The 19,259-nt window shown below is 40.6% G+C and overlaps 1 protein-coding gene across 1 annotated transcript in view; it reads left to right on the top strand.

Moving 5' to 3' along the window:
* The first annotated feature begins 2,153 nt into the window (after nt 1-2,153).
* LOC311040853 (uncharacterized protein) overlaps nt 2,154-19,259 on the top strand; it is a 28,626-nt gene continuing 11,520 nt past the window's right edge. The window contains exons 1-2 of the mRNA XM_084051222.1: nt 2,154-2,819; nt 4,886-5,006. Of these exons, the coding sequence (XP_083907348.1) occupies nt 2,325-2,819; nt 4,886-5,006 (616 nt within the window). The 5' untranslated portion in view covers nt 2,154-2,324. The remainder of the gene's footprint in view (nt 2,820-4,885; nt 5,007-19,259) is intronic.

Below are 19,259 nucleotides of genomic sequence, written 5' to 3'. Positions count from 1 at the left end.
ATTGATATTATAATATTATACTTATTTTATTAAGTATAATATTAAGTATATTATTATTTTACATACATATTATGTCTTTTGGGGGTTCAAATATTATTATTTTTGGGGGGTCCCGAGTTCAAATATGATTATTTTTGGGGGCCACGGCCTGAAAAGGTTGAGAACCACTGTGTTCTATCAGAGGATTTGATTGATTGATGTACTTTATTTAGTAAGACATGAGAACAACAGTAGGCTACATGGAAGTACAAATTCACAATACAAGGTCTACTAAACTGGAAGACTCATAAAAGCACTGAGCTTGTTTCAAATGAGTTCCCCATGCACACAAATCATGATACATATAAGAGACAGACAGATATACACAACTACTATAGAATGTCATACAATCAGTTTACAGGTTACTGGTATGAAGAGTGAGAAATATGTACAAAAGGAGAAGGAGAGAGGGGGGGGTAGGGGGGTAGGTTAGGTTAGGACTTAGACAGGGGCCATTTTCCAATTGCAGCCTCCTGAAGGTGTATCTTTAGGGCTGTTTTGAAAGAGAGTAGGGTTTTACACTCCTTTACTCCTTTTGGTAGGGCGTTCCACATTTTTGATGAATAGCATGAGAACGAGTTACTTCCCTTTGTTGAGCCAAAAAAGGGTTGGACAAGGTTTGTGGAGCTTCCTCTGGTATTGTGATCATGGACATCATTAACATTTTGGAAGTATTTTGACAAATACAGGGGGATCCCAATGTTATGGTATATCTTGAAGACCAGGCCCATAGCAAGTTGCTGTACTCTGTCCGCAACCCTAAGCCATCCAATCCTATCAAAATGATCAGGGGTTAGATGGGTTTTGTAATTGAGGCCAAGAAGTAGCCTTACAAGTTTGTTTTGGGATGTTTGGAGCCTTGTTTTTAAGGCCTTGGAGGTGTTGTGATACCACGAAGTACATGCATAATCGTAATGACCTTGTATGAGGGCCACTGCAAGAGTCTTCAGAGTCTTCTTACTGACTTTACGATCAATACTCCGCAAATAGCGTGTTTTTTTGTGGACCGTTTTGATCGTTTTTTCAGCATTTTTGTCACCAGAGAGGTCAGCCTCCAAGATAGAGCCCAGGTAGGTAATTTCGTTTCTCTAACGAGCGAAATATCATCCTGAACAGTGGGGGCGGTAATACGCAACAGCGTCAACACTGCCGGAAACCCCATTAGAAGAAGAAGAAGAAGAATACGGAACGCGGAATCGCACGTCGTTGTGTTTCCTACGGACCCGTTAAGAGGGAACACCAGCGGTGCTCGCTTGCAGTGTTGCCATGTCCGCGTATTATAAGCGACTCTGGGCTTGTTTTTCTGTAAAGTTGCTTGGAAATATTGGTGGGGTTGTTTTGGGCTTGTTTCTGAATTGCAGTTGCTTATTTCAATTCCAAATTATAATTACTTAAACCAGTGGTTCTCAATATATGTCAATTGACCCCCAAATTAACATGTATTTGTCCCTATAACCCCCATCTGAAAATGGTTTGTGCCACGGAGCCCCCTAGCTTTGTTACCAGATTTGTGTTTGATTGATTGATTGATTGATGTACTTTATTTAGTAAGACATGAGAACAACAGTACGTGGAAGTACAAATTAACAATACAAGGTCTACTAAACTGGAAGACTCATAAGCACTGAGCTTGTTTAAGATGAGATCCCCATGCACACAAATCATGATGTTTCAAAATAAATATTCCACAGTTTATTCCTGATCAACACTTTATCTGAGTTTCCCTTTTAGCAGAACAAATAATAAAACAAATATACAAATAAACATGTAGTAAGATTGTAAGAAAATCAGAGTAAGAAAATGTACACTATTCCACATTTTATTTAAAAAAAAATCTTAAAATAGCAGATCTACAAGCTCACAACGCGTCGCATCGCGGCTAGTTGTATATCTGCTATTTTCAAATAGCCAATGTATATACACTATATAGGTTTCTTTAAAGTGTTCTTGCTTCTTTTGGGGCTTTGTTTTCCTAGACCTGCAGTGGTGGTTGCTTTTTTCTCCCACAGAACCTGGCAACACTGGCTGTGGTTGCTTATTTCTCCCACAGAACCTGGCAACGCCGGCTGTGGTTGTTGTCAAATGTTTCCACACGGAGCAGAAAAGAAGAGACACCGACGTGGCCTCGTGCACTGAAACGTCTCCAGCCTTTAAAGTGTGTTTAGTTATGCTTTAATAACAACAACACAAGCCTTTAACACACCTTAGAGTCATGATTTAATCACAACAACAACAACAACAACAAACCCTTTAATAACAACAGATAAAGCTGTTAGTAAAGCGTCATGGTGGGGAAGATAAAGCACGTCCGTCAGAAGAGACACCAGGACGCCGTGAAGATCCTCCAGCTGAAGCCTGCTGCCTGGGAGCCTTCTGGGGGGCCCCTATCCCAGGGACCCCCATCCTCTGGGGCCTGGGGGCCCCCTTCATCTGCTGGGGGACAGGGAGGGCCCCCACCTTCATCTGGGGGACAGGGAGGGCCCCCACAGGGAGGGCCCCCACCTTCATCTGGAGCCTGCTGGAGGGACCCCAACATTAACAACACAACGAGACCCCCATCATCATCATCATCCTCAGCTGGGGTCTGCTGGAGGGACCCCAACAAGAACACGAGACCACCCCCCCTTGCTGCTGGGGGACGACCCCCACCATCTGTGGGGGGACAGCAGGGACCACCCCCACCTTCATCTGGGCTCTGCTGGAGGGACCCCAACAACACGAGACCCCCCCCAGAGACCCAGAACAGCCGCCACGATGACGCCATCAAGGAGAACAAGAAGGTAAACTAGCGTTATAGCCTGTAGTGGGTCTCAAGCTGTGGGTTGAGACCCCCAGGGAGGTCCCCATGTGATTATTATTATTATTATTTTATTTTTTTATTGTATTTCTTTTGGGGGGGGAGGGCTCGCCAGATGACAGTGAAGTGACAATTAAGACCTTTTTAATACCTTAAAAAAAGTCATCAACAAACTATACCTAAACCCGTCAAACATTGACCAAATTGTCAAATAATATAAAAGAAAACTGAAAAAAAAAGTGAAAATTGCAGCAGATCTACAAGCTCACAACGCGAGGCGTGAGCTTGTAGATCTGCTATTTTCACAATATTTATCGGTGGAACTGAGTCAAACTAAATGTAATGTCTCAACTCCTAGTGTTTTTCAGGGTGGGGGCTCCCCAGTTCAAATATGATTATTTTGGGGGGTCCCTAGTTCAAATATGATTATTTTGGGGGGTCCCTAGTTCAACTATGATTATGTTGGGGGTCCCCAGTTCAAATATGATTATTTTGGGGGGTCCCTAGTTCAAATATGATTATTTTGGGGGGTCGGGCCAGAAAGGGTTGAGGACCACTGCAGTAGCCCACACACACACAGAGCTGTGGGTCTGTAGCTAGTGGGGATCAAACCTTCTTCATTTCCATGGCCCCCCAGTTTGACTTGACTAATAGCTGGGGGTCCACGGACCCCCTATGATCGTTTCTCGGGGACCCCCCATGAATCTACACTGTTCATTTAACTCCCGACAGTGCGTATGCACTATGTACCGTACGTTTTTGGACCCATTTGGTTCTAAATCCATCACTCATTTAGCTGGGGGGGGGGGGCCCTGGAACCCCATCAAGGACCCCTGGGGGTCCCCGGACTGACGGACGGACCCCACGGACTCCACTTTGATAACCACTGATCTATATAATATAAGCGACTTTGGGCTTTTTTTCTGCGAAGTTGCTTGTAAATATTGATAGTTTTTTTTAAGCTTGTTTCCGAAGTGTAGTTGCTTATTTCCATTTCCAAATTATAATTACTTAAACCAGTGGTTCTCAATATATGTCAATTGACCCCAAAATGAACATGTATTTGTCCCTATAACCCCCCCTTCTGAAAATGTTTAGTGCCAGGGAGCACCCTAGCTGTACCAGATTTGTGAGAATGTTTCAAAACAAATCTTCCAAATATTCAACATTTTATTTCTGATCAACAATTTATTTGAGTTTTACTTTTAGCAGAACAAATAATAAAACAAATAAACATGTAGTAAGATTGTAAGAGAATCAGAGTAAAAAAAAATTACACTATTCCAAATTTTATTTCAAGATTTATTTAGGAAAATAGCCGATCTACAAGCTCACAACGCGTCGCGATGAGCTTGTAGATCTGCTATTTTCAAATAGCCTAGGTATATACACTATATAATAGGTTTACTTAATGTGCTCATGTGGCCTGCATCAAAGGCTTTGTTTTTCTAGACCTGCGGTGGTTGCTTATTTAATTTAGTGTTTTTAATAACCATAGGAGCTCAAGCTATTATGTCTACATATGATCATAATACAGTATTATGTATATACTGTACAATATCATATCAGGCCACAGACCGCATTCGTAAAGATTCGGTGCCAGAGAGAATACCAGATATATAAGCTCAGTTTCAGTTTATTTTTTATGTATCGTGCAACATCAGCCCACAGGGTCTCTGTGCACTTCACAAAAGGTCATTGAACAAAAACGTCATACAAAAAAACCAACACAGTAGCAAGGAAACATGGTAAAAAATGTGCCTGCACGCATGGTCAAACAATTACCATGCGGCAGTGCACGGCTCAAGCAGTGCACAGCTGAAAAGATTACAGATTTAGCAAAAAAAAAAGAAAGGAACATTTGAACAATGTTAAAAACCACAGGGCAAGGAGAGGTGGCCTCCTTGAATAAAACTAGCTCTAGCTCTACCAGCTCATAGCTATGAGCTTGTAGATCTGCTATTTTTGGAAAAATCAACTTGTGTGTGTGTGTAATGTTATGTTGTGTATACTGTATATTAACGTGCGGGCCTTCTCTTTGACACACAGACACTGAGCTCCTTTCCATCTGGGATCTTCTCTGGAACCAAGATCAGCCGTGAGGCTCTGGTCCAGACGCTGAAGATAGAGGAGCCTACAGATGTTGTCCTACCATCACCTGCAGACAAAGGTAACATGATGTATTCAAGTTGTTACTGCTGGCTGGCTGACAGCAGGTGTAGACCAGTGGCTTGTTGGTCTCTCAGGTGATTTTTTTGTTATCTCTACACCCTCATCAGTGATCTACATCCTGTAGTTTCATGAGGCCCTCACAGTGTCTCACTGGCCCCATGCATGTGAGAGCGTTGTTATCACTCCACTCCACCACCTTATTTACTCTGTGTTGGTGCAGCCCAGGATCACTGGAACTATGCAAGAGAGAAATCAAAACTGTATCATCAGAGTACTTTAGCATGTATTGGTCTGGTTTGTCAGTGCGACGTTCAGACAGACATTCCTCAGTACGACAGCTGTCAGTATAAAGGGCGAAACGTACAGCTTAACTTACACAACCCTGGGGAGCACCAACATTAGTAGTTAATGCTGAGGAGAGGGTTCTGTTCACTTTCACCCTCTGTACTCTGTTAGTAAGGACAGAAGCATACCAGTGAATTAAGTATGGATTTCAGTTCCAACTGTACCATCTTTGACACCAGAATATCAGACTGTATTGTATTGAAAGCTGAAGAGAAGTCTAAGAACAGCACCCTGACATGATTCTTATTAGACTCATCTAGGTGTTTTGTAATGAAGTGGACCAGTGTGACAACCGCATCCTCTGTACCGCAACCTTTTCTTATAAGCAAACTGACAGGCATCCATTTTGTCTTTAGTTATACTCACAAGATGTTGCAACAGTATTCTTTCATGATCACTGAAGTGAGAGCTGTGGGTCTATAATCCTTATGTTCTTTTGGACGTTGGATTTTGGGTAATGGTTTTATGTGTGAGGTTTCCCCAGCCTGATCTCACACAATTTAGTGTACATGATTGCACGGATCCAGTGCACGTCATTCCGTGCATAGTCGCCTGGAAAAAAAAAACAAATCCGTGCATATGTATGGCGAGTCCCACGGTGGGCTTAACCCATTGAGACCTGGAACTGTCTCATTTTTAGATTTGAGCTAAAAAGCATTATTTTACACTTTGGGCTATTCAAAAATAGCAGATCTACAAGCTTGTAGATCTGCTATTTTTGAAAAATCGTGAAAATGTGTGCAAATCTTTGAATATATATATATATTTTTAAAGTGAACATTTTGAACTCAAATCTTTGCTTCTGCGGGGTCCCTGGAACAAAATATTTTTATGGTGGTCCGCGGCCAAATACATATAATTGTGGGGGTCCTTGACATGAAAAAGATTGACACCACTGATATAGAAACATAGGTTTTTCAGAAAACTGTTGAGATTTAGGAGACATGTAGAATCGGCTTCAGGTCTCAATGGGTTAACCGGGTTGCAACCGGGAAGCAGAGCAGTCCCCACAACATGATTTATGATTCCATGCCTATCGGTACATAACTCAAACGGCGCTGAGTAGGCTCAAGCGAACGTTGCAACGTTCTGGACGGCAACTCGCTCGCTTTAGCTCACTCTGTGGTCCCTCGCGTGGCTCCAGTTCGCTTGAGACTGCACGCCTCCGAAATGGTTTAGTCACAATGGGGGAGATGCGAGGCGTCTATGCACGGATTTTCAGGTTTTCCAGTAGTCTATGCACGGAATGACGCTCCGTGCAATGTTTACTAAGTTTTGTGAGATCGGATTGAGGAATTGTGTGTGTGTGTGTGTGTGTGTACAGAGGTTTGACATATTGGTTGCCACACAGGAGCCAACTCAGATGCAAAGCTTTTGAGGAGAAAAGCACTGCTCTCGTCCAGCCCATTAGCTTTCCTTGTGTTAGTACACCGAAACACTTTCCTCACATCCTCTTCAGTGATGATAATTCTGTCTGTGGGGGCAGGTGTTACGTATTAAGTATTTCAGCACACCTAGAGGAATCGAATCTAGCAAAGAAAGTATTTAGGTCATTAGCAAAGCCAAGTTCATTGTCTGTCACAATAGGTTTGGTTGGGGATGACATTTCTGTAATGGATTTCATTGTATCCCACGCCCTTTTGTGATTATTTGCTTTAAACGCATCCTCTAGATGCTGTCTATGGGTCTATTTTGCCTGCCTCATTTTGTTTTTTAGCTTGTTTAATGTCAATTTAAGTGCACCGAAATCTTTGTTTATGAAGGCTGTTTTCCTTTCATTTGTTACATCTTTTATGTCTTTGGTCACATATGATTTATTGTTTGGATAGATTTGTATTTCCTTTTTGTAGGAACAACCAGCTATACTCAAAAAAATAATATAATCATTTGTAACTGTAGTAATTTCATCCAATGAACCATCTCTAAAAAATGTCCCAATCTGTACAGTCCAGGTATGCCTTTAGCTGTTCCTTGCTTTCATTTGTCCATGTCCTAACTACTCTCTTCTCCGTGCTTCCGTCTCTTTAGTTTTGACTTACTGGAGTCATGCACACAACATTATGAGCAGAGGTCAATATAGGCGGCCCAACCGTGGCTACATACAGCGTTGTCATGGTGATTTTTTTTTTTACTGGCAGGACAGTGTTTTAATGACGTCACGCGCGTGTGAAATTAGGAAACATGTTTGTATAGGAAATGTGTTTTAGCTTAATTTTAGTCTTTTTAAACTAATACAAATTCAAGGAATGCCATGAATTATAGGAGCTGAAACTAAAAGTTTGTTTTAACGAGTATCTTTTCTCTTCTTGGACGGTGGCTGAGGCATTGCTGCGTGCAGATAGGATACTGGCAGCAGCCCTACTGAAGCCACCATGCTGTGTTGTGTGTTGCTTACCGTGTAGCCTATAGATGTGAGGAGTGAGGAATCTGAGGAAACATTTTCACACTCACTTGTAAACCTGTTATGCAAAGTAGCCATTTGGGTACTTGGCTCGTGAATCTACCGGGGGGGGGGGGGGGGGGGGACAGTACCGTGCCGTACCTTGCATGTACAAAAAAATCACTGGCCACACGCCGTCCTACTCCGTGTGGCCTCCATGACACCACTGGCTACATATGCATTTGGAATGTTGTCCAGAATATTATTATTATATCAAGAGCTGTAGCTCTTGAGAGCGTAAAATGAAACCAAATGGACCCTTACGGGTCCATTTGGTTTCATTTTACGCTCTCAAGACTTAAGTTATTGTTAAACATCCGCCTCACTTAATTTACAAGAAGTCTACACAATTAGAGAATGTAGAAGAATTGTTATTTTTGATCAACGTTTGCCTGTCATCTCTCCTATTGGTACCAACCATCAATACAACATGGAATTAAGGACAAAATCGTATCCAACAATAACAAAATATTCTAAAGTCTTGGGTCTGAGAGTCTAAATCTCATCAAATGGTGGTTCCGTGGCTCAAATGCCAAATAAATAATGGACCTTCATATGAAAAAGGTTGAAAACCACTGTTTTGATAATTTCAAAGTAACTAGTTAATTAAGTTTTCAAATAATTGTAGTGGAGTAAAAGTACAGTACTTGAGTACGTGTACTTAGTTACTTTACACCACTGCCAGCATGTCTTCTGTGGAAGCATGTTTCACAGAGAAAACAGCAGATCTACTGGTCTTCAAGATACTCAAGGGACCAGTAGTCCATGAACCTGTCAAACACCAGAGGGAACTCCAGTCCACTGATGTCATTCCCCCCAGATTTGGCACGAACGTGGGGATGAATGCATTCTACTACTATGCCACTATAATGTGGAATGCCGTACTGTCCATCAGCCATAAAAAACTGTGATTCCCTCCCTACCTGAATAAACTATTCAATCAATCAAGAAATTCCCCGGCATTACCTTCTCTCACCACTAGATGGTGTGTGTGACCTGTGAATAAAAGTACCAAGGCTCACAAACAACCTGAAGTGTATGTAGCCAGTCAGTGGTGTAAAGTAACTAAGAACATTTACTCAATTACTGTACTTAAGTACAATTTTGAGGTAGTTGTACTCAACTAAAGTATTTAATAAATAAAGTATAATACTTTTACCTCTACTCCACTACATCTCTGAGGAAAATATTTTAGTTTTATTCCACTACAATCATTTTAAAACTTCAGTTACTAGTTACTTTGTAGATTTAGATTATTATTACAAAACATACATTAACCACTTCAGCCCTATATACATTTCGGCCATTTGAAAATAGCAGATCTACAAGCTCACAACGCATGGCGACGCGTTGTGAGCTTGTAGATCTGCTATTTTCAAAAGATTTGTATACATTTGAAAGCTTGTGAAATGGGACATTCTGCATAATGACTACGTTCTACTTTTGGTACTTTTAAGTACATTTTGATACCAATACCTTTGCACTTTTACTCAAGTGAATTTTGAATTCCGCACTTTTACTTGCAACAAGAGTATTTCTGCATTGCAGTAGTGATACTTTTACTTAAGTAAAAAATGTGGGTACTTTTTTCCACCAGCGTTTTAGGCAGTATATCAGCAGCTGTTCCCATACTGGTATCAGGTCATTTTTACATGTCGTTGTTTATTCAAAAATAGCAGATCTACAAGCTATGAGCTTGTAGATCTGCTATGTATGAAAAATCGTGAAAATATGTGCAATTCTTTGAATATGTATATATATTTTAAGTGAACATTTGTAACTCAAATCTTTGCTTCTGGGGGATTCTACAAAATGTCTTCTAAATCCTGTGTGTGTACGTGCGTGCGTACGTGCGTGGTCTTCAATGGTTAGCCCTCAGAGACCCCTTATGTTGAAGTTCCATTCACCCAGCGGTAGGAAAATGAACCAATTTGGCCTCCATTTTTATTTAGGTTTTATTATCCTAAACAATAGCTTTCATTCTTTTAGGTTTTATTATCCTAATCTAAACAATAGAATGTTGTTCACTTCCATATTCACTTAACCCAGTAAGACCTGTACGCATCTGTGTCACTTTACATTTCTTTGGCTATTCAAAAATAGCAGATCTACAAGCTCATAGCGCGGCACTCGTGCCGCGCTATGAGCTTGTAGATCTGCTATTTTTGAAAAATCTTGAAAAAACATTTTTTAAAGAATTGCCTCAGGTCTTAATTGGTTAAAGGAGTAGTTCACCCCAAAAAAATCACTTATTTTCTATCAATTACACGCCCCATGAAGCCTTGAATTCATTTTATTGTTTTTGTCGCATTCCTAATACAAAAGATGTGTTTTTTGGGGTGAACTACTCCTTTGATCATCCATTACGACCGGGAACGCATTTCTGTCATTTTAAGATTTCTTAGGCTATTCAAAAATAGCAGATCTACAAGCTGAGTGCCGCGCTATGAGCTTGTAGATCTTATTTTGCTGCTATTTTCAAAATATTTGCCTCTTATATATTTCTTTTATATATATATTTTTTTGTATATTGTTTTCTTTCAATGTTTTATTTCTTTTTAGGTATTTCGTATTAAAAGTCCTTAAATTGTCACGTTACTGTCATCTGGGGGACCCCCCAAATCATGTGGGGACCCCCCCCCCCGGGGGAAACAATTGTGATAGATTTTCTTAACAATCGACTAAATCCATTAGTCTGATCAACTGTATTCTACTGAGCTTGTAGATCTGCTATATTCACTGTTAAAAAAAATGTTTTGAAATTGAGCCTGCATACGTTTGAAATAATCCTGATTAGTATTGATTTGAAGTCATAATGCCTAGCCCCCCACACACACACACACACACACACACACACACACACACACACACACACACACACACACACACACACACACACACACACACACACACACACACACACACACACACACACTCTCGTTTGTCCAGCTCCCATCTCTGAGCTTTTGATTCCATGCAGAGAGAGAGAGAGACCGATGGAGAGGGCGAGCGAAGACCCCCCCCCCCCCCAGGGCATTGACTCACATTATACTGTGCCATCATTAACCTCCTCTCACGCGATGAGAGAGAGAAAGAGAGAGAAAGAGAGAGAGTTCCCATTTTGAAGTATGTGGCTGAGATGTGATATTTTACAGATCACATGGTGTATATTGTGCTATAAGGCAATGGTTCTCAAACTTTTTCATGTCAAGGACCCCCTAATTGACACATATTACTCCGCAGACCCCCATTTGAAAAGATAAGCCAGGGACCCCAATAAGAGAAGGTTTTTACGGCTCTCTAGCAGTGATTCTCAACCATTTTAATTCCAAGGACCCCCAGTTTGACGTGCATTAGGGCTACGGACCCCCATTTAATGGCATTTATACCTCTGGGACCCCAATTCACATTGTAAAACCAATGTTAATTTAACTCTGAGAGTGTACAAATGGAACCAAATGGACCCGTTACTCTCTGAGTTACAGACCCATAAGGGTCCATTTGGTTCCATTTGTACACTCTCTGAGTTACAGACCGATAAGGGTCCATTAGGTTCCTGTCCATCATTTAGCTGGGGACCCCCTGGAACCCCTTCAAGTACCCCTGGGGGTCCCCGGACCCCACTTTGAGAACCAATGCTATAAGGGCTTCATAGAGTCAGTGTACTGAAATAACACACAGACACTAGAATACTGTGTTCAGTGGTGGACAGTAATGAAGTTACTTGAGTACTGTACTTAAAATATATATTATATATTTTACTTTCAATTCTTTTTTTTTTATAGTTTTTTTGGAGGGGATTCTTTATAAAAAAATAATAAAAATAAATAAAGTAATACATAATAAAATTAAATAAATGGAAAAAAGTAATTATAAAAAAAAAAACACGGCCGCGTCACGTATTAGGAGGACAATATCAGGACAAGGACAATATCAGTCACCACCACTGCACCAAACTGTTTAATAAAGTATTCAATACAATCAGTGAAAACCAGAACCAAGGACGGGCGTTTTTGATGAATCCACAAGGTCCCCTTGGGAAATGCAGGTTCCTCACACAGATTCCAGCTTGTAGATCTGCTATTTTTGAAAAATCGCAAAAATGTGTGCAAATCTTTGATTATAAATATTTTTTAAAGCAAACATTTGTAAAGTATGTTGTTCCAGGGACCTCCTGAGGCAAAGATTTGAGTTAAAATGTTCGCTTAAAAAAGTATATATATTCAAAGATGCACTTAATGTTCAAGATTTTTCAAAAGAATAGCAGCTCTCGCGCTATGAGCTTGTAGATCTGGTATTTTTGAATAGCCAAAATATAAAATAATGGTGATAGCTAAAATCTAAAATGACACATGACAATTAAATGGGTTGATGGGTAAAAACCTGATTTTTATTTCCAGTTACATCATCAGAGCACTTGTGTTTCTTTAATCGCGTCGAGGTTCTTTTCTCCGCCATTGTTGTTCTGAGTAATTATTGTGGAGTGATGCTCTCTGCCCATAGAAGCCGTGGTGGGTAAATGTAATTGGCATCTTCTCTCTTATAGTTGGCAGCTGAGCATCTGTCTAGTTATCCTGCAGTGCGATGGCTCGTCACGGGACTCCCTCTTTCTTTGGTGTTTCGCCCGAAGGGGGGCGTGTTTATATGCCTAAACCTAACCTTATGACCCAGATGGTTCCCAAAGTTTTTTGGGGTCGTGACCCAAAAGACACATTTGATGTCTTCCCGGGACCCTAAAAAATGGACGATCTACAAGCTCACAATGCGTTTTGAGCTTGTAGATCGGCTATTTTCACTACTTCTAAAGTAGTTTTTTAATGTAATTTCAATTATTTTATTAACCAAGCTCACAACGCGTCACGATGCGATGCGTTGTGGGCTTGTAGATCTGCTATTTTAAATTAAAGTTTTTTTTATGTATTTTTTTTATGGAATTTCAATTATTTTATGAATAAGAAATTGAAAATCTTTTCAAATATATGTATTTTTTTTTTCAAATAAAAAGTAAAAAAGTGATGTTTAATTGCGAGTCGTGACCCATAAAAATGGGTCCACGACCCACTGTTTGGGAACCACTGCCCTTATAACCTAACCGCAAAACCACGCCCGCCTGGGCGGAACACCTGGGAAAGAGAGAGTCCCGTCTCGTGTCACACATCTGTCTTAGTTATTCTGCAGTGGGACGTCCCGCACAGAGCCACGTGACACAAGGACTGCGCGCTGCAGTCTAATGAAGTATTTACTACCAGACCCCAGAGAGGAGGTCCATGTGTCAACGATGACCTCAGAGGTCAGCTCCCCAAAGACCAGCCTGTCTCTCTTTCTCTCTCCTCTCCCCTCCCCTCCCCTCTCCTCTCCTCTCCTCTCCTCTCCTCTCCTCCCCTCCCCTCCCCTCTCCTCTCCTCTCCTCTCCTCTCCTCTCCTCTCACCCTTTAACCCATTAAGACCTGAGGCGATTCTTAAAAATGTTTTCTCAATCCTAACTTTTTTGAAAAAAAAAAAAAAAAAATCAGGATTTTTCAAAAATAGCAGATCTACAAGCTCATAGCGCGGCACTCAGTGCCGCGCTATGAGCTTGTAGATCTGCTATTTTTGAATAGGCAAAGAAATCGAAAGTGACACAGATGCGTTCCAGGTATTAATGGGTTAAAAACCACTTAACCCCTTAAGTCCTGAGGCCAATTCAAAACATTATTGATTGAATACTTTATTAGCAGTTTGCAACAACAACAAAAAGCACAGGAAAGTACAGTTCAATACAAGGTCTGCTAAGAGGATTTTAAAACCCAAGAAAGCACTATGGCTTGTTTCCATTGGGGTACTTTGTACTCAATTCATCGAAACATTTGACACGCTATGAGCTTGTAGATCTGCTATTTTTTTGTGTCAGAATACAAGGTCAGAACGTGAATATAGGAGCACTAGGGTTCATATGGTAAACACATAAGGCTGGTAAATTAATATTTTCGAATATTCCTCGAATATGGGGGAAATATGTGTATTCGAATATGAAAATTAATATTCGAAAAAAAAAAAAAAAAGTTTATGTTTTATTTTTTATGTTTACTTGACAGGAACATACAAAAAACAATGTATTATTGGATCCGAGCACTTGATCCATTGTTTGTTTGTATTGTTCCTGTCCAATAAACATTAAAAAATCACACCCTGTGTGAAGAGAGTGGTGCCTTTGATGAGCCCCGTATTGATGTTGTCATCAATGTTTGTTTATTGGACATACGGACGGACACACAGACAAAGTCAGATATAGGAGTGGTTGGCACCACTCAAAAAGTATTTTTTTTTAAATATATTTTTGGGGCGGTGTAGCCGCCCCCTATAAGTGAGTTTTGGACACCGACCAAAAAAATTGTGTACCCCCTAACCCTTCCATTGTTAATGCAAATCGATACTTTTTTCATATCAGGCAATCACATTACAGCTAGTATCATCACCACTAACTGTAATGTGATTGGCTGACTTTGCAAATTCAGGACTGTGATTGTCTAGCGAAACACATGACACATGTGCAGCCCTATGAATAGCAGTATGGACTTTAAAAAACGTCATTTATCCTTTTTTAAAGTGAGTTATGTTGTGATGACTACACACCGCCCACTTCACACTGGGTGTGATTTTTTAATAATATAATAATAATAATATTCGAATATATTTGAATATCTGCCGATTTTTAAGACCAATATTTGAATATCATTTCTGAGGAGAGTTACCAGCCCAGGTAACACACTGCACATATCTATCTACACTCCTCTGGTGTAGGGCTGCATCAGTTCATCGTATTAATCCATTGCATTCATTACAAACGACATTGATTTGAACAAAATAATAAACGTATCATTTTCTTTGTTTTTTATTCAAATGTAATTTTCTTTTAAATACAGTTGCAAAAATATTTGCAAAGCAGCGAGCTTGTAGATCGGCTGTTTTTCGCCATCGAGTGCGACACCATTGTGACCATGAGAGAGCTCGTACAATAACTATGGCTTGTGTTCTTAATCAGACTGTAATCAATCTAGTCGATTACAAAAAAATCCGACAAAGTCAGTCGATTCGTTGATGTATTAACCCATTGATACCTGGAACGCATCTGTGTCACTTTAGATGTCTTTGGCTATTCAAAAATAGCAGATATACAAGTTCATAGCGCGGCACCGAGTGCCGCGCTATGAGCTTGTAGATCTGCTATTTTTGAAAAATCGTGAAAATATTTTTCTTATTTCTTTTTCCGAAAAACTGTTAAGATTTAGATCTAGATTTTTTTAGAAGCGGCCTCAGGTCTTAATGGGTTAAAAGAAAAGGCGAATGTGTGTGTGTGTGTGTGTGTGTGGGACAGGGGGGGGGGGGGCTAGGGTGGGGAGGGGGGTTGTACTCTAGAAGTCTCTCTAGCCGGCCTGTAATCACAGCTCTTCCATTTCACCATAACGCTGAGAAGACGATGCTCCCAGTGGGAGTCGACCCCCCCATCCAACCTCCCCACACCCACCACCTCAAACACTATAGATCCACTGACCCCCCCACACCCCCCCCTCCTCTCCTCCACTCACTCACCCACCCCAGGGCGATCGTGTTTCACACACATCCCTCCCTGTTTCTCTTCCCGCAGCCTCAGTCAGCAGCAGTGATCAGGGTTTCTATACAGATGCCTATCAGGTCCTGTCAAACAGCAGCTCCAACACATTTGTTGTCTCGCTGCGGTGGCAAGATAACCCATTGAGACCTGAAGCCGGTTCTACATAAGTCTCCTAAATCCCAACAGTTTTCTGAAAAACGTATGTTTCTATATCAGTGGTGCTCAATCTTTTTCATGTCAAGGACCCCCAAAATGATATTTATTTGGCCGCGGACCCCCCATCAAAATATTTTGTTCCAGGGACCCCCCCAGAAGCAAAGATTTGAGTTAAAAATGTTCGCTTTAAAAAATATATATATTCAGAAGATTTGCACAGATTTTAACGATTTTTCAAAAATAGCAGATCTACAAGCTCGTAGCGCGGCACTCGGTGCCGCGCTACGAGCTTGTATATCTGCTATTTTTTGAATAGCCCAAAGTGTGAAATAATGCTTTTTAGCTCAAATCTAAAAATGACACAGATCCAGGTCTTAACGGGATAAAAGAAACGCCTGCTGCTGCTGCCAGGCCAGGCCAGCGGGATCTCTGCCCGGCCCGCTATGTTACGTTACGTTACGGCATGCCTGGCCGATCCTCAACTACAGATAAGGCCCGTCTGAAGCCCCATCACAGAGAGGAGGGACATTCCAGGAGCCTCGCCGCTGGCTGGCCTCGGCCCGATGTTGTCCCCAGAACTGCAGCTATCGCTTTATTTTACTTTGTGATTTTCTTCTATCCATTACCTGATCAATCAAATCATCTAAAAGTGTGTTTTTTATACAATATATATAAAAAAAAACAATCAATTAAGCGAATAAAACAAATTTATAGATGATTTTTTATCAACTAAATCGATTCGTCTGATTAACCACTGTTGTTTTACAAGAATGTTGCTGTAGAAAGACAGTTTAAAACAAATTTAAAAAAACTAATGCATGAATCAAAAAAAAATATAAATATGTATATAGATATTATATGACTATATTAAATCTTCGGATTGCGATATCTTGGGTTCTGATCATTTTTTCCCCAATTTCTTTCTTTTTTTATTAAAAAAAGAACAACTTGTGATATCTCGTTCTTGACAGCCAGAGAGTTAATACTCAATAAAGTTGATTTGTTCGGTTAACTGTAGCACCCCTATTTCCACCCGGACGAACACAATGTCGACCCGAGCGCCCCCACACCCTAACTAACCACCCCTATCCACCCCACCCACATCCCACCTTACCCACCCCACCCCTCACCCACATCTCTCCCCACCCACCCCCATCCCCTTCAGTGAAGTGTGCAGACGGAGGCCTTTCATCTAGCAGACAGACAGAGCGATACGTCTCATTAACACCAGGCTGTGATGAAGAGCTGTCTCTCCTCCTCCGGTCATGTGGGTCAACCTGGTCACTCCGGGGCGCGTCTGTCTGGAGACGCAACCGCCGACCCCTCCTACAGACAGCCGAGTTATCTACAAGCTCAAGCTCATAACGCGACACTGAGTGCCGCGCTATGAGCTTAGATCTGCTATTTGAAAAAAAGAAAGAAATTTGTGTATTTTTCAAAAAAATAGAAGATCTACAAGCTCAGAGCGCGGCACATGGTGCCACGCCATGAGCTTGTAGATCTGCTATTTTTGAATAGCCAAAGAAATCTAAAATGACAGAGATGCGTCCCCAGATTGACTGGATTAACCCATTTAGACCTGGAACGCATCTGTGTCACTCTAGAATGTGCCGCGCTATGAGCTTGTAGATCTGCTATTTTTGAATAATCGTGAAAAAATATTTTTTACTTTATTTTTGAAAAACTGTTAGAATTTAGATTTTTTTTAAAGAATTGCCTCGGGTCTTAAAGGGTTAAGCTATAACTAGGCTAAGTTTGAATTTAGCGTGAGGTGGTGCAACTGGCTCCAGGAACCCAGGCTCACGTAGGAGTCCAGTTATGCATTAAAGTTCTGTCACCACCACTGATTTCAGTCATTTGGATTCCATAATAGAAGCATGTCTTCTATTATGGAATCATGTTGTGCAGCGAAAATAGACGATCTACAGCTTGTAGATTATTGTAGTTATTATTTTAACTATAGTAACACATAGTGGTGTGTGTGTGTGTGTGTGTTCGTGCCCGTGCGTCCACTGAGATCTGCGTACTGTATGACAGCATCGATGGCAGCATCGTGCGGTCGTGGCGTGGAGGGATGGGGGGTGGGGGGGGTGGGGCTGAGAGGGCGGGACAGGACGGACGGGGGACGCACATCAGGGCAGTTATGACCTTTGAACTCCATCTGCACGGTGTCACTACAGATCGATGGCGGTGGAGAGATCATAATAAATAAAATAACCAAAACATTTTCAATACTTTTCTAAAATAGCAGATCTCCAAGCTCACATCAGGGCACAAAGTGATATTTTTATATACTGCATATATCTGCTGTTTTTGAACGGCCAAAGTATGAAATAATAGTGGTTACAATTATTGTGACGCCACCGTCGTGACCTTTTGAACTCCATCATGGCGGGCGTGTCGCCACAGATCGATGGCGTCCCAGCGTTCCTTTTAGTGTGATGGACAGCGCACTAATAAGGTCATGTCAAATCAATAAGGAATCATGAGAGGGAAAAAAAGGAAAATTGAGTACAGGATTACATGACGGCAAAAGAAATACGTTTTCAACTTTTTGGTCCCAAGGCACACCTCTAGCCATGTCTAAATCTAGCAAATAAATAGCCAATCTGCTACTTTAATGATCATTTTATATTTTTATTTGAATAATTACATTTCAAATGTTTGCCTGTAATGACATGGGGAAGCCAGCCTTTTTTCTGCTATAGGGTCTAGAATTTATATATATATATATATATATATATATATATATATATATATATATATATATATATATATATATATATATATATATATATATATTCATAGTGTAAACATAATTCATACCTTTTTTTCTATGTTTACTCTGTGTGTGTGTGTGTGTGTGTGTGTGTGTGTGTGTGTGTGTGTGTGTGTGTGTGCGTGTGCGCGCGCGCGCGCGTGCGTGTGTGTCAGACTCGAGGCACAACAGTATGACACTGTTTGTGGAACCTCTGCCTCGTGCCACACAAGTTAACCGATTTAAGACCGGGAACACATCTGTCATTTTAAGATTTCTTTCGCTATTCAAAAATAGCTTGAAAAATGAGCTTGTAGATCTGCTATTTTTGTGAAAATGTGTGCACATCTTTGAATACAAAGCAAACATATTTTGATGTTTTTTTTTCTTCTTTTTTAAACTGTTAGGATTTAGAAGACATTTGTAGAATCCCCCAGAAGCAAAGATTTGAGTTAAAAATGATTTAAAAATATATATTCAAAGATTTGCACAAATTGTCACGATTTTGAAAAAATCTGCATCTGCTATTTTTGAATAGCCAAAGACATCTAAAATGACACAGTATGCTTTCCCCGTGGGTTAACACACATTCAACACCATGACAAAATAATGTCTATATGATGATCTGACATCAAATGAGGATTTATTTCCCATCATGATGGATGCATCAACCTCCCGCTGACAGGGGATTCTCTAAAGGCCTAGAGATGTTATTGATTCACACAATGAAGTCTGCAAAAAAAAACTTCAATCCCGGGAACGCATCTCTGTTATTTTAACATTTCTTTGGCTATTCAAAAATAGCAGATCTACAAGAGTGCCGCGCTGTGAGCTTGTAGATCTGCTATTTTTTGAAAAAATTGTGAAAATGTGTGCAAATCTTTGAATATATACATATTTTTAAAGCGAACGTTTGCAATTGTTATTTTTTTCCCCCTGAAAAAACGTATGTTGCTACAGT

Source organism: Gymnoscopelus microlampas, assembly GCF_963454915.1.
Source record: "Gymnoscopelus microlampas genome assembly, chromosome: 24".
In the NCBI taxonomy this organism is placed as follows: Eukaryota; Metazoa; Chordata; class Actinopteri; order Myctophiformes; family Myctophidae; genus Gymnoscopelus; species Gymnoscopelus microlampas.
Note: the sequence above shows the minus strand (reverse complement) of the source record. Positions and strands in the feature narration are given on the sequence as shown.